Consider the following 23,960-nt stretch of genomic DNA (forward strand, 5'->3'; position numbering starts at 1 on the left):
GGTTGGAAGTGGCTGTTCAGAAACACGGTGCCATAATTACCTTTATGCAATTGCTCACTGGCACAGAAAGCACCAAGAACTGTCCTCTGGAGCCTGTACCAGAGGAATCCATCAAGCCTTTGTTGTGACTTTGATTGTGAAAGGGCTTGTGGAGATGCTCTTCCATGGCTGCATTTTGGGGAGTGTTTTCAAGGCTGTGTATCATGGGCTGTGCCATGTTTCAGCATGGGTGTTTCCACTGGTACAATTCTTGGCCTCTTCCCCTGTGTAGATCTGGAATCCTGTATATCTGCATCCTTGGGAGACAACTGCCTAAGGCAACAACTGTAGATAATAACTCACAATTTGTGTCTTTTGCAAGTTACAGTCATTGTAAACTGACAGCTGTGAAGGACCTGAACTCACATCAAAGGATACAGATCATCTAGTTAGGTCAATTAATGTTAATTCTCATCTTCCATTAATTTCTTTTATCTTCTCTCTTTTTCTTTTCTTTTTTTTTTTCCAGCCAAGCCCAATACCAAGTCCTGTTTTGGGGAAAAAGCCAAATGCTAGTCAGTCATTGCTCGTGTGGTGCAAAGAAGTTACAAAAAACTATAGGGGAGTGAAAATCACCAATTTTACTACGTCGTGGAGAAATGGTTTATCCTTTTGTGCAATATTACATCACTTTAGACCAGACCTGATGTAAGTTGTCTACTCTTTGCTTGCATAAGCTAACTCTCATAGAAATATTGAACAATTTTTTAACTTAGAAATCAAATGGCAGTGAGTTTTAGGTGCTGAGCTGTTTTCACCTTTTGCTTTCAATCAGGGATCCCTTCTTTCTAAGAAACCAGGTTTATGAATGCTCAAACTTTGTGACCTCTTTGCTCTCCCTTGTTGCATGAACAATTATTTCTTCCCTCTCTGTGATTTGTTTTTCTTCTTCTTAATCTTATACAAAAAACTGACTTCAAGATGATTATGAGAATTGCGCCAGTGTTGAAATGAGATGAGAGGAATAAGCTCTTTGTATTCTGACAAGGACGGATTACCTCCTGGTAAATTTGGTTGTCAAAGCTGGCCTCTAGTCCCTGCCTTAACTTCTTTTTTAGATGGAGCGCTTCAGGCAATGAAACATGTAATCGGTGTTTATTTATTTATTTATTCCTTTAATTTTCCACACTATTAGTTTTGTTGATTGAATTGCTGTGAAATTGCTAGTTACTGTATGATATTATTGTATGTCAAATTTTTAGATTTAGTTTGTTTTAAAACTGCTGCTTTTATCAAATACTGTATATACCCACTGTGCCATTTTCCCCCTCAGTGACTACAAGTCCCTGAATCCTCAAGATATTAAAGAGAACAACAAAAAGGTAAGAACTGCCAGGCAAAAACAAACAAACAAACAAACAAACAAAACAAGAAAACAGTAGCCTCAATTTTGTCTTCACTGCAGGTTTTTATTAATTTTGGGAAAGTGGAGTTGTTTTGTAAGGTCATAACTGTGGCTCACAGAAGGTATTTGGCCTCCCATGGTTCAAATCAGATGCATTATTGACTCGAGTTTGTCATGGTTTTAACATTCATAACAAGTGTGAGACTGGCATTAGATTTGAATATTTGTATGGTCTATATTAACTGTGAGAGCAGAGAAAGGGCCTGGCCAGCTTTCTGTGAGCACTGCTCTGATTTTTCCAATCAGACACGTAATTAAAAAAATTGAAAATGCAACTACTCTTGGGCTGTGGCACACAAGGCTTCTCTTGCTGTTGCTTTAGCAAGTCTCTGGGAAGTAGGCACGGTTGATGCTGCTAAATTGTTATCTTTTTAAAGATTAAATTTTACACCTACTCTTACACTGCATCAGCTAAATGAAGTTGTGTGCACAACATGGGAGGTTTAGGATGAAAGGTCTTGAGGTATTACTTTATAAATAAATTAAATGCTAGCAAAATAGTTAATAGCCTTGTGCTGTGCAACTGTTTCAAACCACTGTTTGTGGGTGCAAGATAGGAATTCAGTTTGGGAATCACCAGAAGACTGTTTATTTCTGCTCACTATTTTAAATGTGTTACAAGCTTCCATTGGGCCTTAGGGACATGTTTAGAAATTACAATTTTCATGTGAGTCACTGATAATAAAATTGTTCCTGAAGATCATCTGAAAATTGTTTTAAGTATCTGCCTTCCTTAATGTTGTGATTTTATTTTTATACTGCTTTAAAAGGCACTAAATTTAACTGGGATGAAGGTTTAAAAATTTACTTTGAATAAATTAACAAAGTTCAATATTATATAGCAAACATATCTACAATCTAGTATTATTTATTTACATGGAATTTCTGAAAGTGCTTTATTAAAATTCTTTTTGGTTTTATTTTAATGTGCCTGCACACTTACATGTTAGGCAAGGAGTTACTTGTCTTTAATTTAGTACTTAAGTATTATAAATAATGAAATATCTTTGAGCTGCTTCTATCTAATGAGTATTTGGCTGATTATATTTTTTTCATAATAATAGGGAGACTTACAATGACTTAAGTGGATTATCTATGACATCACAGTATTTTCTGTGACCATGTTTTTGTACTTCAAGTTTTGTTGAGCGTCTGGCCTAATCAAGCCAGATTATGAAAAAGTAAGAATAGATTATTAATTTAAAATGTTAGCAGTATGATCAGTCATCTTTTCTTTGTGAAACTGTGATGGCAGACAGTGAACTTTTTTAGCCTGTCTTCTAAGAGGATTTAGTTCCCAGAATTGAAGAAATAGTGATTGTTGTTATTGTGCAGATTTTTTTCTTTCATCACTTTGCCGGCCTTTGCCTGACAGCTACACTGAGTATCTCAGTTGCTTCCTGCAGATTTATTTCCTGGTCTCACACAGTTCTGCCAGATAACCCCATGTGCCCTTGGTTGGAGTGAATGCAGCACTGCCTACAATGGCTGCCTAGAAATTCCATGCAGATATGTAACACATTTGACGATGATTCCTCCTAACCAATTAAAATAGCATCTTTGGATAAATAGGATGATTTTCTTTGTCTGAAGCAGCTCTTTTTTTTTCTTGTTTCTGTTTTTTTCTTTTTAAAAATGTTTTTCTGCCTCTCCCCAAAAAGAAAATCATAGATTAAAGGTTAGCCCATGAGAGTATATCTTTTAGAAGTGCATGACCTTGTTTGTATTTCAATTTAAAAAAATAAATCTTAAGAGACAACTGCTTCAGTGCAAGTACTGAGTATAATTACAGATGGAAATGTACTCTTACAAAAGGCACATCATCGGAGGTTCTTTATAACACACACCAACCACTTGCCAATTGGGTGCTGCCACTGATGCTGAATAAAAAAGGGTATTTAGCTGTGACATCTGATCTTGGCCAATATGTCAGTGTGTTACAGAGTTGGGAAATAATTGGAATGCTGCCTGTGGTGCTTGTGCTGATGGATCCCAAATGATGTCTGTCAATCAGCTTGTCAGTAAATTTAAAAACGAAAAAGAAAAAACTTCATTGGGAGATAGGTAAATAGGCTTAGTGTCCTGAATAGACATACATTAAAAAAATCCCAAACAACTACCACATTGGCATCAGTCTGAATTGGAAAGTATTTCTGGTGCACATTGCAAATTCAGATTTCTGTCAGGAACAAAAGAGAAACCAGGATTATTTTTGAGAAAATCACAAACATTACAGGGATACTTTCCCAGCTGGTCCAAAGAGTTGTGTTTCTACTTAAATCTCAGATGTAGCTAACTCTCCATATTGCCTTCCAAGTAGCATTAAACAGCTAATTTGATTTAATACGTCAATTGCATTATCATTAAATAATAATTAAAATTAAATTAATGGAAAATGTATTAAAATTACAGCATATTGGCTCTATAGTTCCTTATCAACAGTAGAAATGTTTTGTGTTGCTAATAACATGTCCTGCACTTTAAAAATATAAGCTACTAATCAAGACATGGGCTGGATCTTTGATGAGATGAAGAAATGAGAAGTCGAAGGGCACAAAAGTACAGTTCTAGTAATGAATTTCTGGTTTAAATTATTGTTTAGAGAAACTTTTTTCCTTTATCATGTGGGTATATCTTTTGGACGTTCAACTGGCACTTTCAGTTTTTATGATGTTCCCCAGTTCTTGGCCATATCTAACAAATTCCTCAATACATTTGAACTTGAGTGATCATCTTAATAAAGTATTCAATTTTAAAAGGAATCCTTTTAAATTATGCATTTAAATAGAAGAATTAGACTTACAGGAGTAGTATTGAGTCAAAATAGAAAATATTCCTTACCTTGAAGCTGGAGTTATGTTTTTATATAGGTGTTCATGTTCACCTCTACAATTTGATTCTACAAAATCATCAGAACATGTCTAATTCCATGTATAGGAGGTGCTTGTTGGCATCAGTAGGATCATGTACATGCAGTGAAATAAACATTTGCAAAATTGAGGCTGAGTTATGCCTCTGTTTAACAAACATAATTTGACTTGGAAAATTTACTCTGTTAATACCATGTTGCCAACTAGTTAGAAGGATGAGTCATTTATAAATATGCTGGAATATCCCAGCCTTTCTAGCAGTGAATAAAACCCATCACATACTGCTGTATGGATACATCCAGAACACAAAATTGCTATTTCTGCAACTACTGTCTGTAGAACATTGGCATGCCAATCTACATATCTAGTGTACTTTGAAAGGAGAAAAGCAAAAATGTGGATGAGAATGAGAGGGGATGGGAAATAGGTGTCAGGCATCAGCAGGAAATAACTGTGTTTAATCCCAAGCATCACCAGAAGAACTGAACAGCCAACAAAAAGTGATTGCAGCTGTGCTGAGAATATCCATCATTCCAAATTCAATCCTGCTGTAGTGTTACTCCTAAGCAAGTACCTTTCCTGACAGTCCTGAAACACTATCCCTGCCTTCATTTTATAGACCCTGGGAGATACTCATACAATTTAGTTTTATTAGCATATAAATAAGAAATTGAGAGTATAAAAGGAGTTTAGGTCAAGTCATGCCTATGGGCTTTGGTTGCTCTGGACTGCTGTTCCTGTCCTTAAATCTTGTCATTCTTCAGCTGGTAACTCCAACTACCTGCAGTGTGGGGTAACAAGATATATATGCCACTGAATCAGCACTGACCCACGTAGCAAACAACACATCCTGGCGTTACCTTTAGTCCACAGACAACAAGGGTGGCTTGCTAAGTGTTCATGCCCAGCCTGGTTTCTGCTCTCGTATAAGCATTCAACATTCCTGATATCTGCCATGCCTTGGACTGCCCACTCAAATCCCTGCACTGCTCTCCCTTAACTCGCTGCTCTCTGTGCTCCTCATGTCTATTCAGTTCCACCCATCTTGTCTCCCTCTCCTCCATAGCCAGCCTGATCCTGCTCCTCCAGCTCCATTTCCCAAGATGTTGTAGAGGACAGCTGTCTGTCTTCTACCATCCAAGTTGCTGCCATTCCCTCCCACCTATCATTTTGCTGCTGTTCTGCTCCATCTGGAGTGCTGTATCAGCAAATACATCAGTCATGTTTGCTGCTGCTGCTCCTATATCTAAGCACAGCTCTGTATTTATAAATGGCATAACAATCTCTCATAATAATAAACCTTCCCAAGAAATTCCACATCAAATACCAGCAGTGATTTTATGCCAAATCATTTTGCTTGGGGAGAGCCAGAAGAGCTTAAAAATAAATTATTCAAACCATTTCTATGTCTAGATAAACTCCAATCATTTGTTAAAACTTATAAAAATTCCTTCACCTGAAGTGCTCTGAAAAGTTATACCTGAGCATGAGGGGAGGCATGCAGAATTTCAGGAAGATAAATTCCTGCTTTTGGAAGCAGAGTTTGGAAAACAGCTGAAATGAAAACTGTTTGAGCATTGAGCAGGGAATGCAAGCAGGAGGAGAGAGCCTCCTTTTCTCAGAGCAAACAAAATGTCTGGGTCTGCCAGGAGCAGGTCAGCCTAGCCCCACATTCTGTCTCACTGTTGAATACTTAGTCATATGTAAACCAAGAGGATAAAAAAAAGCACCTATACTTGTTTTATTTTCTTTTCTCTATTCTTTTAAAACTCAAGAAACTTAGGAAAAAATGAAGAAGAGTTGAAGAGTTGAAGCCAGTGATGTGTGTTACTGTTTCCTTGTGAAAGGACAGTTTTCTCATCCATGTCTTAAATTTAGCATCTGCTTTTGTTCAAAACAGTGTAGGATGATTGTAAGATGAACACTGTAAGCCCCTTCAGGACATGGTGAAAAGGAGCTGCAGGATTCCTGGGGATGGAGAAGCCCACATGCTTTAACTGAGTGCATCTATGCTAACAGGAGGCCTTTTAAAGGCTTTCTTGAAACACAATATTGTCTTCCAAGGTTAATCCAGGATACTAATAATTAATTGTAAATTGAGAAACAGCTTTAATTCTTCAAAACTAGAAAAACATGATGCACCAAGCCTACTCACTTAAAGGGCCAGCAGTAAAAGCAGACAATGTGGTCTCACAAAGTGGGAGGCTTGCAACTGTTTAGCTTTTAGAAAGTAAAGTGAAATGGGAATGATTTTCACTCTCTCTTTCTTATAAATTTAGCATCAGCAAATGTTTCTAAAATGCATTTGCTTGATGGATTAATGTGATTTATGTCTAGTGTCAAGTAATCTGTGGCGGTGGTTTTTTGGCTATCTGGGCATAGTTTTTCATCAGTAGGAATCACTGCAATTACATGACCAATAGAAGGCAGAAGGTTGATCATCAGTGATAAAGCTCAATATGGATTAGTGTCGTGTTTCTTATATCTTTGTTCCCTATCTTAAAAAGCCATTTTTTTTCTGGTCCAACTCTTAGACTTTTTTTGTTTGCTTGTTTCCTGCTACTTGAGTGAGAACCATTTAAGATATTGGCAGGTATTTGTAGGGCAAAAAGAAGGGTTTTCAAGCTTTACTTTCAGGAATAGCTGTTTACTCATAGAAGCATCATAATTTTGAGTAGCAAAAGATTTTATTATTGTATGGCATTAAAGTATGTTAAAAATATTTAAAACAATGCCATTTGAGTGTTTTTGCTGGTTACATTCTCTCAGTTTGCTTTGCTGTGAAGATATCCCAGGACATACGTAGAAGCCATCTGGAAAAATCAATGAGCTGGATGTTGGATGGTGCACCAAAAAGTAGTAATGACCATAATGAAGCCAAAAGAATAATAAGTAATAGAATCAGAGTCATCTTCTCCCTGTAATATTGACTGTGTTTTAGGCTTGCTTATTTTGACTGAAACTTCCATTTGCATTCTTAAGATGTTATGATAGGTAAGAAACTGCTACACTGTGATCTTTATTTTGTCTGTGTTTAAAGGCTTACGACGGGTTTGCCAGCTTGGGAATATCGCGATTGCTGGAGCCTTCAGACATGGTTTTGTTAGCCATCCCTGACAAACTGACTGTTATGACCTATCTCTATCAGATAAGGGCACATTTCTGTGGCCAGGAACTGAACGTGGTTCAGATAGAGGAGAATAGCAGTAAGAGCACATACAAAGTGGGTAACTACGAAACGGACACAAACAGTTCTGTGGACCAGGAGAAGTTCTACGCAGAGCTGAACGACCTGAACCGGGAGCCTGAGCTGCACCCACCAGGCGGTGTTTTGGCAGACTTTGCCTCACAGGATGACTCCGTGTTTGTGAACGACAGCGGCGTTGGCGAATCTGAGAGCGAGCATCAGACTCCTGATGACCATTTAAGCCCAAGCACAGCTTCCCCTTCTTCACGCAGGACTCGAAGTGACACGGATCCACAGAAATCCCAGCAGAGCTCTGGAAGGACTTCTGCATCTGAAGAAACTGGGAAGTGTAGCAGTATAGACACAACACAAGTGCAGCCTGTGTTGGGAAGGAAGAAATTGCTGATAACTGACACTTTAGATTTCAGTGACTTAGCACATGTCAGTGATCAAAAAGAGGATATGTCTCCCACAGTTGCTTGTGAAGATAACAACAAGAAGAGACAGCAGAGCTTAGACAGTACCCCTGGTTTCTCAGAGCAAGAAAAGCTGGGATGTATAGGATCCACAGAGAGCACAAGAGCGGATCCCAGTTCACCTGTCACAAAACCGAGTTTATCTCCTACTTCTAAGCCTGGATACTCCTATAATATGGATACGGATCTTGCAAAGAAGCCGCATGCTTCTCCGAGGCAAACAGAATCTGATTCTGAAAGTGATGCCAGAACAGCTTTAAATCATGCAGATCAAACTGCAAAAACAGCCCAGGTAAGACATATGTGTCTGTGAATTAGGGTGGAGGTGCTGTTCAAGTTCTTTCTCTGTGTTTGTAATTTACACCAAATCTTTGGCATAAATGGTGAGGTGAGCAGTGTATTTTTATTTTTGGGCAATAAATATTTTGCCTGAGAAGTAGGTGGTGCTGAAAAACAATCATTACATGAAAAACAAATTTATAGAAATTTTCCCACTGTTGATCTTTCCAATCTCTCTCCAATTAAAGAAATTTGTGTTCTCAACTATCTCAAAGATGGCTCCAAACCTTTTGTCATTGTCTGATGCAGCTCATTTCCTTTGATTGAATGTTGCATACTGAAGCAAATGCTGGGAAAAGACATAATTTCATTAGGAAATGTAAAGCTTTGAATGCCTTAACATTTACTGAAGGTATCTCAAAATCTTGTCTGGGAAACCACGGAGTCTCATGAACATAGCCAGGATGGTGAGGTAGAAACTCCAGACTGTTAAATTATGCTGCTTTCCATTGAGTAGCCTAAGGCATGTTACTTCACCACATTGCCATTTTCCCTTCTATAAAGATAACTGTATGCCCACCTACCTTGCAGATTTATTGTGAGAATGGAAGTTGATTATTTTGTATATATGTTGAGTATTATCAATAAATCATATCATCATAAAAATATGTAAAACATGCTATCACCTCCACTTACAAAAATGCAAAAGCAGGCTTAAAATTTTACCTATGTGAAAAGTTTTCTTGAGTTTGGGCTTTGTGCCATTAGCTCTGGTGAGAAAAGAATACATTCTGGAATACATTCCATCTTTTGGTAGTGTGAATTGCTTCAAATATTTTTATGGGTTTTTTTCTGAATTAGCACCATAAAGATCATTTTATTGCAAGAGGAGCAGTCTATAGATGAGTGATAATGGCCAAATATTGGTTCCAGAGCTAGTTAATTTCTTTCCTTTAATCAGTGAAGTCTTGTGAGTTTCTCATCATCATCATTGTCATCATCATCATTGTGTACTGGATGAGAAAGGAACAGCTTGGCCCATACAGAATAAAAGAGCAGGGGGAGACAGGATTTGTTCTCTATGAAGATTTTCATGGGCAAGAGTGTAAAAGGCCAAGAAAAAGCAAGAGTTGGCTTTAAAGGCAGTTCTTTGTTGTTAGTTACCAGTGTATTTGCACATGGTAATAAAATCTCAGACTTGAGGCTCCCTCTGAACCTACACTCAGTTGTTGGTTTAAGTCAACCACCTCCATTTCCACGTGGTTGTTGCAGGAGCACTGCAGGCAACACATGTCCCAGCCCTGGCCCATGTAAAGGCCTAGAAATGCATTTTCCCACTCTTCATAGTTGACCTTGACTAAGAAACCAGCCCTTGGGAGTGTGTCTGCCTGGGAGGTGCTCATGTTCTCATGTTGCCTGTGCAGAACTCCCTTTTGCTATTTCTGCTCTGCAAATATGCTCAGTCCTTTGTATGAAGAAGAGGCTTTATTGTGCATATTCATAAATTCAGTAGAAGCAGATATTTTTGCCAGGTTTTTTGCCTTGTACACAGCTTCTTTGTGTTCAAGATGTGAGTGGTACCGATGTCAGTAGCCAAAAAAGCATTCTTGTAGTAGCCATATTTGCATACATATTAAAGTAAATAAGTAAACACATAGCACATTTGACATGGCTTCTATGAAGCCTGTGGGGTTTTTTCTGCAACTGCAGTTTAAAGGCATTAAATGTAGATAGAAATTAAGTTTTAAGGGGAAGGACAAGAACTCCTACTTACATTATAAAGGCCTATAACTTTCTTTTTTACATTTTGATCATCTCTTAATTTCTATAGAATGCTCTGTCACCTCATGAAGATGTAATTCATGTGGCTCCTGACCTTTAATGTATAGGAAGGCTGCTGGCTATTAACTACTGTATAAACGTTCAGTTCCCTGAGGCTGCCTTGCTGTTAATTATATTTCTTTATTTTTAAGCAACGTATGTTGTCAAGACAGGAAGAACTTAAAGAACGAGCAAGAGTTCTGCTTGAGCAAGCAAGAAGAGATGCAGCATTAAAGGCAGGGAATAAACAGCTAACCAGTACCCTCATCCCAGCCTGCAATAAACAGCTGAACGATGTAAGAAACACTGGCCAGTCTTGCAGTTTACAGTTAAAATGCATTGTGTGTGCTGTCATGGGAGGGGGCATGTCCTTGCAGAACATTTCTTCTCCATGTTTGATATATTGTGTGTCCTTCATTCACTTTAAAAACCTGTTGTTATGGCCAATAGAAAGGTGCCTCCCACTTTCCTGGAAGTGGAAGTCTGGGAACACCTTCTTTGATTGCACTGCAGTTTCTGGTGGGATGAAACTCAAACATTACTTGTTAAACAGTAGTGAAGTAATTTGTGCTATTTCTGATTACTTCCCTTTCAGTTAATGTAAATCATTTCCTTGAGCCTCTGATGTGAGCTCCTTACTGCTTTAGAAGTGTTGTTGCAGTGAATGGAGCTGCTTGTGTCAGTCTTGTAAAAGAGTTGATGAAACCATTCCTTTGTATCACCAAAGGTGATTATGCTAGTGAGAGGGAAAGTGGGGGAAAGGAGCTCCAGTGCTGAAGTAGCTGTGGTTGCATCTCCAATGGCTTCCACGGTGACCTGGAAGGATCCCTACTCTCTAGAGATGAAAGCTAATTAATTTTTATGCAAACCTTTGCAATGCAGATTTTGTGATTCTAACTATTGCACGTTAGAGACTGTACTGGCAACTGAGAATGTAAATGTAACTGACAAATAATGATATAGAGAAAGGCTGGAATCTTTACAGATTCCCACCTTTCAGAGCCAAGTCCTGAGGGGCAGATTCTGCTCTTTACAGGAATGGGATCACACAATCAAAAAATGAAGGCAGCAATTTACACATTTCATTTTCTTTTCTTAACTTTCTTGGATCGATGCTGGTTTTTCTTTTTTGTAGAAATTCCTCTCCGTAGACTGACACTTCATTTTACTTTGAAATATATTTGTATATTCAGACAAGTCTTATTTATATACTTATTTGTGTAATTATATATAAACTAATTTTTTTTTATTTTGTCTGTTAAGTTTTTCCTAGATATGTATATTTTGATATAAATTTCACTTTGGATTTTTTTAAAATTCTCTTTTCATAAAGAAAATGGAATTAGAGGAAAGTTACTATAGGCAACTACTCAGGCAGAAACAACTGTAATTAAAGTTGCCTAACATTTTTTATTACAAGCTCCTATTTTCAAAGGTTTTACAACTTTGCTAGTATTTCATTGTTTCAGCTGAAATCTTCCCTGTCAGCTCTTCTGCCTCAGGGTAATATTTTAATGGGTTTTTTTAATGTCAAAAAAAACCACTGTTCATCTCCTTCTCTGTATCAGATTGGACAAAGAATTGTTTTACTCACATGAAAAATAAATAAAATTTGGGAAGATGGTTAGATTCCCTTGAAAAATCTGTTCAAAACAGCCAAAGTTGTGTTAATGCCACAATCTTGTCAGAGAGCCTTGAAGTTCAGAAAAATTCCTAAGTGTCAGTAAAAATTGTCTGCGTGAACACTGCCCAGCAAGAGCATCTTTTACCATTGCTCTCCTGAGGATTGAGGCCCCTTCTGATGCAGGTCATAGTATTGGGAAGCAAAATTTTCTCTTTTAGACTCAAACTCCTGCTAATGAAATCCAAACAGGAGTAAAAGGAGCTGCCCCAGTGGCATACAGAGAAGAGGTGCCCCTGGGTACATGGCAATGTGAAATTAGACAATAATGAAGATGATATCCAGGCCATGAAAACCAGCTGAAGGGTAGGAGATGGTGAAGGGTTTTCAGAGTGAGAGTTAGGACTGTGTAGTTCAGGCAGCCAGATAACCCACGAGACCTTATTTCATTTGTTAGAGAAGCTGAAAAATTAATTAGAAGCCTGCAGGAAAGGGAAGGACAGTCTTTTAGGGCAGCTTGGCAGAGCCAGAGTTTCTTGCTGCCTCCATCAGATGCTCAAGGAGAATGGTCCAGGAACAAATGGTCCTGGCCCATGGATAATCTGGGCACTCTGAGCAAACCATAATGGGCACTCTTGACTTGAGCTGATTGTCACATAAGAATGACAAAAGCTCCTCAGCTTGGAAGTGTGTTGTGGAGATGTAATTTGGAGACTCTTATAGGTAGTATATAATAATATACATTATATAAATGCATGAGAATGCATGTGTGCATCAACATATAAAGGTGTAAGATAAAACACATTGATTTCTGTTTTTCTTTAACATACTTGATATTAGTAGAGATGAGAAATGATCCATTTGATATAGTTCTGCCAGTTTTCTACAGGTCTTTGCTCATTTGATTGTTAGCGTATAGAACAGACTTATTTCTATTCATGGTTTTTTGGTCATTAAGGTTAATAAGAACTTTGACTCAAAGCAGTTGTATGTGTCAGTGTGCAGTAATGTGTAGTAGTGTGTTATCCAAATGAGAGTTGTGATAATGAGAATCAGCATTTAGTAGTGGAAATTGGACGAGGCTCATTTTCAGGATGGATTGAGATTCAAAAGAAAATGATTTAAAACAGGAAGATCTAATTTTAAATAAGAAAACTTTGAAGAGATAGTTCAGGGGCAATACTTTTGAAAGTAACTCTTGAAGTTTGCAATTGCACCTTTTTTGATACCTTCTCAGAAAGAGCTTTAAGCATCCTAGTCTTTCAGACTGTGTGCTGTCAGTCACCCCAGCTAAGCAAAGCCTACAGAGTCATTAGTGACTTTAGAAAAGTCTTATCTCCTAGGCCTAGCTGTTACCACTTTCCATGTGTGACCAGGAGTTTCTGCTTTGCCAGTGACCAGGTGAGAGCAGCGTTCAGTGTGTGGGGTTGGACAGTGTGCACAGTGAGGATGGGTTGTGGCACTGCTCAGGGTCAGCAACGGGGAGGAAATTTCAAAATCTGTACCATAGCCATAACTACAGGTTTATTTGGTGTGTGCCCACCTGATTTGTTTTGGTAAAAGTCCATTTTGAAAAAAAACAGTGTTCCTGTTTCTCCTCTAAGCACTGAGCACGGCCTCTTTTCTCCCAGTTCTTCCCTCCTTGCAGCATGGTAGAAGTTTTTTAGTGTTATGTCTGCTTATTTGGTGCTTCTCAGAAGCCTTCAATCTCAAGTTGTATGCATGCCAGACAGCATGTGGAGGTATGTGCACAAATATTTGAAGTCTAAGCGGAGACTGCATTGATCAAAATCTTCTTGAAATCATGCTCATGTTTTGGGAGGATTGTAGCTGTGTCACTAAAATTGATGCAGCCCTTTGGAGACTTGAAGAATTAGTTTAAGAGCTCTGTGAACAGTTACTGATCCCCTTGTGGATCCCTTTCTCTATGGTAGATTTATAAACAGCTCCGCCTTTCTGCTTGCTTTCTTGATGTATGTGTGCATGTGGTGACTCTTTTACGAGATGCTTCTGTCATTTGCAATCTGATATAGCAGCTGTAATCACAGCTTTTCGTCAGGAGAGCCTTTTTATTAGCTTACTCATTTTTATTTAACTTGCCTTTTCTCATGGTGAATATCACAGGGCTAGAAGGGACATATCTGCTCCCACCAGATGCTGTAAAATATCAGCCTGTAGTGATGGTTGTTAGCAGTGGCAGCTTGGCTGGAATGTGATGTTGGAAAGGCGAGGAGACTGGAGCTGGGCTATGTGACCTATTCAGCAAAGTGACAGGCTAGAGGGGACCATAATGAGTGGGAAATATTCAGAAGTCGTGGGCCTAAAATGCCTTTCTAGGAGGGGAATCTTCATCTACAGAACATGGGGTGGAATCTCTAATTTTTGAATCTCAGTGTAAGTCTGCTGTCATCAAATATCTGTAAAGGCCGTTGGCAAAATCTTCTTATTTTCTTTTAGTGACTGGGCCACATAAAGAATGGAAATTTACTGCAGCTGTCATTTACTCTCCAAACTCAAATGGCTATGGTTATGGAGTCAGCATGATTACAGAGAATGGAATTAGAGTTAAGAAATGCACAGGCAACTTTAATTAACCTCCTTTGTGTATATGCATTATGATGTAGTCTTTAATTATGTGATCACATACTATTTTCCCCAAAGCAATTGTGTCTCATTTTCCTTAGAGGATAGAGGTGATGTAGAAGGCTGTTTGTCCAGAGGACCTCTGTGCTTTTGATTGCAGAAATTGGAAAGTGTACAACAAACAAAGCAGGGACTGCAAGAAGTGAAAGATGGGGTCGTGGTTAAGGTGCTTGAAAGAATTAAATGTACTTCTGCCTTTACCTGAGTTCTTGATCAGTGCCACTAAGTCTTTTGAGCGAAACGTCCTCCAGGTGGTCACTATTTGTGTGTCCTTCCTTTTTGGATCACTTCGAGGCAAAAATTTGATTTGCAGATACATTGAGTATCCAGGTCTATCAGGGAAATCAGTTGGAGCTGTGCTTGAGACATATGAAGGGCAGTATAAAGCTTAGTATACTGAAAAAAAAATCCAGGTAATAGGCTTCCCAGAGCAAGCACCTAGTGATAGATCCTTTTAGCTGGATCTCTCTGTCTCACTTCTCATCAGAAGAGCAGGGTAATAAGTCTTACACAGCTTTTTGTGAGAAGGGAATGTGATTAATGCTCTTCAGGCTCTTAAATACCATTGAGGTGGGCACTGTAGAAAGAAGTCAAGAAATTAACAATTCTGTCTTTAGAGCAAGATTTTAATATTGTGGTGCAAAGACTAATGCTACGTATTGATGGGCCTGCATATTGAATGGTGAAAATAAACCGAAGTACTGAACACCACTGGGTAGAGCTCAGGTCTGGGCTGAAGACCAGGAGATAGTGAAAGTGAAAGGTGGTGCCACAATAAGGCTCTGTTTTAGAGAGTACAGAGCAGGATGAAAATTAAGATTATGCCCACTAGCTTTATTTCTGGCATCTCCTAAATCCTGTGTCAAATTCTTTTAACTTGTTTTTTAAGGTAGACAGCTTTAGCAGGGAATGCCGTATCTAATGGAATTCATGAAAATAATGCTCATCTGGCAAAGGATGTGTTTTTCTCCCTACCGTGGGCTACAGATGGTTTCTGAAGTTATTTGGGTTTTGCATGAGCTAAGGATCCCTCCTTGGTGAATTTAGGTGCAGAACTGGGCCACCCATATATATGGATTTGGCCAAAATTTTTGCATATTTAGGATCTGGCATAGATTCTGAAATGCGGAAGTTCAATAGCATGATACCTGGAGAGAATCACTCTGTCGTCTGCCTTTTGTGAAACAGCAAAATAGTAGTTCTTCCTTCAGAGCAGCATTCAAGTGTAACTACACTAAAAATTGTGAGGGACTCCATTTGAACAATAAGAATTTAAAACCAGAATAATGCAAACTGACGGGGGTTTGGAGAGTAATCCTGAGGCTGCTGCTGTGCTTAAATGGAACTGTTGCTACCCTGCTTTCTGTACAGAGAAAGATTTGGATTCAATTATATCTGGTACCATTATTTTATATTTATTCAAGGTGAATGACAGCAGTAGCTGCCTCAATGTGTATAGATTGAAAAAAAGAGAAAGATTTGGAAAAGCAGTGGTGATTATGTTCAACTCTTTTAGTAGTAGATTTTGCAGATACAAAATACTGCAGATATTTCACCAAAAAGGTGTCTCCTCCAAACACATAAACACTGTGTGTGCAGAGGGCAGAGAAACAGACTGTGCCATGAGATTGTTTCTCCTTGCTCAGAATACTGCTTTTTATTACTTCCTTGCTCAAAGGACTTGTTGCAACTGTATCCAATTCATTTTTAATAAGCTCTTCCTACTTCAGGTGTCAATCTGTTGTGCCCATTACTTTTCATTTTCATAAATATTTGAGTGCAAAATGATAACTTTCTTTTTCCATGCACTGGACTAGTGGAAATGGAAGTTCTTTTTAGAAAGGCTTCAGAAAGTGACAGAATCTGAAAGGAGATGAGTCTTTATATCTTTAATTTTGGTTGCATACATTTGCACAGATACCGGATATGATGACTGCAGTAAAATAAAAACAAAGCGTTATTTTAAATGCTCAGAAAAAATGATTTAATAAATGATCCCAGTTATTGATCATGTCTGGCAATAATCTGCTGCCCCTCTGAACTAATAAGCTCCAAACTGTCCAAACTTATCTCCAACTAGTAGATTGTAGCCAACATGAACAGAAGTGTTACCAAAACCAAATTCAGAGTGGACAGCAAAACCAGAATATTTTAATTAGATTGAATGATGCCTTAAACTCAAAGTAGCCATGTGAGTGTTCTTTCCTTCAATTATATTTTCAGGTTCTTGAAAATGAGTAGAAAATAGCTTCATTTAGGTTTTTTTTTTTTTCTGTGTCAAACCAGGATCCCTGCTTCTGTTTGCATTAGGAAAGGTATCCAGTTCACTGCTGGATTTTTTTGTAATCTCCTCAGTTGGAAAATAAATGTCTATGATTGAGGTGGTAATGCTAATTCATTTAAGGAAGCACTCTCAAGTTATTCCTATCTTTTCTTTTAAAAAATAGATTTAAAACCTGATCTTTATTGATTAAAGCATCTTGCATGAATTTATTGAAGTGTAGGACTTTGCAGGTGGCAGCCTTTGTCTTTTAATATTAATTGGAAAATATTGATTGAAAAAAGACTAGTCTGTCGTGCTGATAATTGCAACCAGATTTAGATATGATCACTAGATCTTCCCAAGATTACAAAGAAGGAGTTACCACCATCTAATTGGTAAAAAGATTGAACATTATTTTGGTAATCCCTGAGCTGTGGTAAATTATTCTCTGTTGTTCATTTATATGTCTTGTCTGTGTGCCACTATAAAGTGGTTAAATATAGTGTAAGCTGATAAGACTATGTATGTAGAGTCATGTACATTTTATGAGCATTGCACATGGTTCTTGTAACAATATGCTTTTCTTTAACTGGAGGTTAGACCTGCTGAACACTTCACCTAGTATTTACTGCTTTATAGAAACACACTAAGGTTGAGATAGTCTGATCTCAATTCCTTGATGGCAGGAACAAGCAACTTATTTTATTTAACATTCCTCAATACATTAAAAATAATCTGTAACTTTCCAAAAAGGTTTTACATCTTTTGACTTCATATTTGCTCTGTTTGAGCACTTTGTTAATATGAAGTTTGATATTTCACTGTACAAAAATATTGCTGTAGGCAAGTCCCTGACGTGGCTGGGAAAATAAATCAATTAGTGCAAGTAAACTAATTTTTAAGAAGAATTAGTATGCAATGTCAGTTTTATAGCGGGAAGGATTTCCTGAATAAAGTATAACCTTTGATAATGCATGACAAAAGTTAGCAGTTTCAGTTTTAGATATAAATGCTTGAGTTTCTCAGCTGATTTTTATTGCTGTTATAAGATGCATCTGATTACATCAGGTTAGGATCAGGCCTAAATAAATAAATTTATTTATTACGTGGCTGTAAATTCAAGGTGCTGCACAGTCTGCAGCCATACCATTAACTCGCATGCTGACAGAAAATATGCTGGCAGTTTGTTAATGGAATTTTAAGATCATCTGAGCAAAATTAGTTGAAAAATTTTAGTGTCTTCGATCCATTTATAAATATTAGCCAAGAAAAAAAAAAGAAGTCTCTCTTTCAGAGCTATCCCTTAGTGTACAGAATGAGATTCAGGTTTCTCTGCCCCTGGAATGCTCTTTTTCTATCGCTGCTAATAGCTGTGGACGTTTTCCGTGTGGATGTTCAGTACACGCTGTTGTGAATCCCAGGATGATATCGCCATTAGTTAGAGCTGTATTTTGCATTGCCTATTCTGTGATTGCTCAGCATGCACAGGGGTAGAGTTAAAATCTTTATTCATTTCATTTAAAAATGTTTCTTTTGTTCTCCTTATCGTGTTCTGGCTTTCCCAAGGATATATGCCTTGAACGAAAAGTCACATGTGCATTACTAATTGTGTGCCATTGTATTTACAGTTCCTAGTGGTGGCACTGTGAAGCTACTAATTCTTTTGCTTCACTTGATGTAAAATAATCTGAGTGTCTTTGATAGCAGTGAAACAGTATTAATTGTTTTGTACGTTTCTTGGTCACTCTTCTTAGGTGGTCTTCATAATCTATTAGAACTTTCAGCCAGACTTTTGTAATGTCATGCCTCCAGCAGTGATTAAATTGGTAATTAATGAACAGTCCTTGGCAACATAAACCACATCCCGTTAATTTTCCCTTTTGAGTTTTTCGAAGTTGTCGTCTCTGTCAGAAAGCATTGCGCCACCTTGCTACGGCCCCTTGGCATGGAACCACAGCGACGGGATTTTTTGCAGCCATTAGCAGATCAGAGCAGTAATTTCACAGTATTTTGGTCAGGGTAATTATAGTACCAAGTACCGAGCAGAGTTGGGAATTCACACAAGAAGTCCAGAAATACCAGGTGAGCTTCCTTGTGTTCACTGGGACGTTATGATTAGTTTAATTGGGCTTTGTTTGATTTCAGCCGCGGAGACTCTTTGTGCCACGGCACTGCAGCCACTTTCCACTTTAGTGTTTCTGACCTGCATTGACAGGAACTGGTGCAAAAATGAACTCTTTGAAGCGGGACTCTTTGGAGAGGGCAGCTAAAAAAGGGGAAGAGTGATGTGTAAGTAGTGTACTGTAGCAAAGCTCGACACCAGCCCAAACACCCTGCGTTTTGCGGGTGATGAGATTCAAATTCTTTCATATTTTCAGCTGGAACAGATAATATTTCTGCTGCATTTGTGCAAATCTCAAGTAAATTACTGCATTTGAAAACACAGTCTGTTTTTAATTGCTGGCTTTTACATAGTACCTGCTGTTCTACCTTTCTTTGAAGATACAGTTGTTTCTCTCACAAGAAATTCTGTGAATCGTCTATTTAGTCCTGCAAACAAATCTAGGCGAATGCATTAATGAGACTGCAGCTGCACTTAGCAGTTCACATGTCACAAAATAGTAGGTAAAGGCATTCATACTTGAGTGACTGACTATAGGTGTAGCGGCCTTCAGCAGTACATTGTGCACATTAAACTTTAAATAGTCACTTGCCTGTTGGCTTCTGAATGAAAGGACTGTCACTGGTCACTTCTCCTAAAGCCTTAATGAAACCAAATAGTTTGCTACGAGTTTGGGCCTAACCATTGGGGTGTTTCATGCAGTCTTGTCAGTTGATGTTCATGAATTGACTTGAACGAAGATCAAAGTGTTTCTCAAAATGGAGAAGCAGAGAGAGAGACAGCTCCTTCAATTGCACCACAAGAGCTAATCAAGCCATCAGTTCTTTATGCACTCTGCATGCCTTTAGAATTTAATACCCAAAGGTTTGTCAGGACAAATTGAAATTTGGGGGTTGCAGGGAGCGGGGGGGAGGTGGAGAGTGTCCCTCCTCAGCCTGCTGAAAATAAAATAAGCGCTTCACTCTTCAAGAGTATCATTTTGATAAATTTTATCATTTAATGTAAAACCGTAATGTTTATTAAACATTTGCGGTTGAAAAAGAAAGTTCTGGTGAAGGATTCAATAGACATTATGCACCTTAGCGCTGAGTAAAGATTCAGGTTCAAAGTGAAAGAGAAACTAAACTCGGGGTGATTTTTTTGTTTCTTTGATTGCTAATGAACTTTCTTTTTTTTTGCCGAGACATTTTAAATTGGATTCAGAAGATAGATTTTTGAGTGTCAGTTAAAACAAAGTCATGTGAAAATGCCTCTCTCTCTCCCTCCCTCCCCTTCTCTCCTTTTAATTGATATGATTTAGGCAGAGGAAAATGGTAAGGGGGATTTTTCTATTGCAGAAGCAATTTTTAAGGGATTTAGTCTTATTTAGCCTGAAGGTCTTCACACTAATGAGAGCACTTAAGTTACGTCCAGGCGTTGATTAGACAGCTCATCTATCAACTGGAGCATGAGAATTTGTATTTTAGGTACCTTTTATACTTTTTTTTTTTTATTATTACTTTAGATTTTGTTTTCCACAAATCTTTAATGCCTTCTTTCACATCGAAGGTGTCTGAAACTCAGCTGACAGAGTACAAATGCGAACAGGGAAATACTCTACGTTTGATGTTGAGTACATTTCGATACAATTCAATAATACCGAAATGTTGACAATATCGAAACTGCATCTGTAGAAATTGGCGTGCTGGATGCAAATTGCTACCAAGATACATTCCTTAAGCTGCCACAAGCTCCCTCAAAGTCGAAATGCATTTATTCAGGAAACACAGAATTGTATATGTATTTTTAAATGCCCAATTACTCCCCCCATCCCCAAACTATGGATGCGTTCTCTACCTGTAGTTTTTTTGCCATGTTTAAAACACAATAGCATCTTTATTATTTTCTGAACCATTCTGAAAAGTACAGCTTTTGTAACTTTTTGACATTTCAGGTTTAAAAAAATTAAAACATTGCCACCAGCTTGCACTATGAGCAGCCTGTAATAACAGTTAAAAAAGCTTTCTGAACTATTTGACAAGATTTCTTAGTGCTGAGGCCATATGCTGTAGCCTTTAAGCTATTTCTTCCTATCAGTTTCATTATCACCTGCCTCTGAGTCTCCAATATCATCAGTAAGCACATGCAGAATCATAATTATGCCATGTACAAGTTCTTTGATAACATGTACAGTTTTCTTCTTAATTCTTTATCAAATGCATTGATCGTGGCATGTGTGCATTGATCCAGGTCCACCATCTGGCTGTGTGTGATAAGCACAGTGGCATCTTTGCATTTCCACTGTCATTCATTGCGCTACAATTTGGCTGCAGGGGAGTAGTGGCTGGGATTAGCCCTGTTCTGCTACTTACTTGCATTTTAAGTTGACACCTCTACAGCGGCTCAGACCACATTACAAACTGAAACACATACGCACGACTTAGTGATGTGACACTCCTCAATAAGCTTACTCCACTAGCTACTCAACAATCTGTAATTGGATTTGTAGGAATAACAGCAAAAGATTTCCTAAGAATTGCTGGGGACAGAAGGTGAAGTTTTCTCATTATTGGCAAAAGGCTAGGTATAGATCTTAGGCGATTGGTATTTTCCATTAAAAAAACCTGCCAGCAGTTTGCAGGACTTTTTTTAAAAAAATAAAAATCACCCAGCAAAATAGGGTCCAGGGAGATGTAGGGTTTGCGCTTTTTCTCTTCATTCTCATCACATAGAAGCAGACAGGGATCTCGTTACCCTCCCCCAAAAATTGAGAGAAGGCGGGGAGGAAAACCAACTTTCAGAGGCCCCCTGCAGTCCGCCGGCTTTGTTCGGCTGGGAGTGACCCGGGAGCATTCCTCAGGAGGGCACGTCCCCTCCCCTTGGCGCGGGGCTGCCCGCCCGAGGAGGAAGCTTCCCAGGATGGCAGTGTGAGAGATGCTGCTCTCCAGCTTACGCATCCCATACACTTGCCAAAAGTCTTTGTTTCATAACACCACTTTTTTTTTCCACTTTTTTTTTTCTTAAATTATAAAGTCAAGTTTACACAAGAGAAAATCCCTTAAATGGAGCTCGATGAATGTTGACTCCTACAATGAGTAAGCAGCTTTCTTAACTTCTGTCTGTAACTCAGCTGTGGAAAGGCGCAGAAAACACCATCTTTAGCCTGTTGATCTCGGATCGGACGTTCTGCCTTGTCTGGATGATGGCACTATTTTTGAATATTTCTGAGCCTGCATGCTTGAGCCCCTGTTTGTGAGGCTCTGTTGTATGCCAATAGCACTGACAATCACAATGGCAGGCAGAACAAGCTCATGGATCCCAGCACCTTAGGTGATTGTTGACCTTAATTATACTTCCCGGATGGGGGAGAGCACAAACTTGCTTAAGCAAGGAAAATTCCAGGGAAGAAGTTAGTGGAGACCTTTGTCTCTGCTTTTGGTTGAGGTCGACTTTCTCAATAGTGTTTCCTGGGGACCCTGTGGGTTGGCAGGGCTGCCCTTCCAGGGTTCTCTGGGAAAGCTCCTCACTCTCTGCACCAGCGCAAATGAACGAAGACAGAAGGAAAACACGTGTTTTTGGAATTGAGTATCTCAGCCTGTCCCTGAAATTTGCCGTAGAGCCAAGTGCAGTGTGAAACAGATGAGATCACCTCTGTCACAGAGATATGCAGCTCTTAAATGGTTAAATGGGTTAAATCTTACTTATCTGAATAGAACTTAGGGGCTGTTTAGCAGAATGCTCCAGCACAAATACCTGTGGTTCACTTTGACATTACAATTTTGGTTTCTTTACTTATAAATACTTGAACTGTTAGACCTTTTACTTTTTTCTCTGAGAAAGATGTATTTGTACCAGATTAGAAAAGCTAAACTGTTTCTTTACATTGAATAATCAGCCTGTCATGACAAATCTATCTACTTCTGCATGAGTAGGTGCCAGTTTGACTAGCTTCTTTTAGGCTCACACTGGGTTTTAAGCTGGATCCGTGTGCATGACTGGCAGTGCATTTGTTGGACCAGATCTAAGGAGCCAGAGAGCGTTCAGCTCCTTTTTGCCTACAAAAGAGCAGCCAGACAACCAGCAAGAGGCCTTGGATGTAGCACAAGGTGATACTTACTTAGTCAGCCATTCTTTTTTTCAAATATTTTTTTTTCCATTCAGTAAACTAAGAGTTTTTCAGTTTCACAATGACACAAAGAATTAAATTATCAGTGGATTGTTCTTCTACAGCCACCATTCTTCACACAGAAATACTGTATCAAGTGAATTGTATGTTTTCCAGAACAACATAAAATTATTTTTAAAATTAAAAAATAAAAATAGAAGAAATTGCTGGCTACTTCTTTAAAAATGCCTCCTTGATTTAAGGAGATGTTCTCCATTTTGCAGCCACACCACCCAATTTTATTGTGAATTTTGGGAGCTTTTTTTCTTAACAGCTTTGTTAAGATATTGTTTGTGATTCTTCCAATTCTAGACTTCAAGCTACTTCCGTGTTCATTGTGTCTTGTCTTATCGGTGTATCAGTGCCCTAGCTCCTAAGCCAATACCTACTTAAGCAGTTTTATATTTTTTGTGATATGCATTCATGAAAAAATATTTTCAAGCTACATGCAGTTAATTGATAGTGAGGTAGCTGATGTAGACACCAATACCCAAGATGTTTGTGTCTGTCTTTGCTTACCACCTCCTGTGATCTGAATAGCTACCGAATTCCAAAATCACTTTTGTTTATGCCTAGTGTTCCTTGCTTAGCAATCCGTATTTTGCTCACTACCTGTGTATTTTGAGCTGTTTTGAAATAGTGGTAGAGACCAAACATAAATGCGATCCCCAGGGTGATCAAAGATTTAATCTGACCAGATGGGACAAACTTGAGAAAGATTTTGACTTTCCACTCTGTTTTGCAACAAGAAAGGCTGATTTTTTTTTTCCTCCCGTCCTTTCTTTGTTAGCAAAGGCAGAGATCAGGCCATCCCCAGAGGAATGAGCAGGTGTGGCCATTTACAAGCATGTCTGGTTATATTATAAACCGACATAAGAAAAGTTTGAAATGGTTTGAAAAGATCTGCTAAACAGTTTTAATGTTTCATCCCAAATCCTATTTACTCAAACAAGAGCCGATCAAGGTCACAGTACAACCCAGCCTGCTCAAACCTTTATTAAAGCTCGTGAATTTTTTTATTTTGCCTTCTCTTCTAACTGAATAGGTACGTTTTGGTGATCCTGAATAGGTACATTTTGGTAATCTTTGC

At 38.4% G+C, this 23,960-nt stretch overlaps 1 protein-coding gene across 19 annotated transcripts in view; it reads left to right on the forward strand.

Moving 5' to 3' along the window:
- The window catches only part of EHBP1 (EH domain binding protein 1), a 203,678-nt gene that overhangs the window by 122,610 nt on the left and 57,108 nt on the right, over positions 1 to 23,960 (forward strand). For all 19 annotated transcript variants that reach the window (XM_088160923.1, XM_088160933.1, XM_088160935.1 and 16 more), the window contains 4 exons: positions 509 to 687; positions 1,313 to 1,361; positions 7,355 to 8,269; positions 10,230 to 10,373. In XM_088160923.1, coding sequence (XP_088017049.1) covers positions 509 to 687; positions 1,313 to 1,361; positions 7,355 to 8,269; positions 10,230 to 10,373 — 1,287 coding nt within the window. The remainder of the gene's footprint in view (positions 1 to 508; positions 688 to 1,312; positions 1,362 to 7,354; positions 8,270 to 10,229; positions 10,374 to 23,960) is intronic.

The sequence above is a fragment of the Sturnus vulgaris genome, chromosome 3 (genome assembly GCF_052056855.1).
Source record: "Sturnus vulgaris isolate bStuVul1 chromosome 3, bStuVul1.hap1, whole genome shotgun sequence".
NCBI classification, from domain to species: Eukaryota; Metazoa; Chordata; class Aves; order Passeriformes; family Sturnidae; genus Sturnus; species Sturnus vulgaris.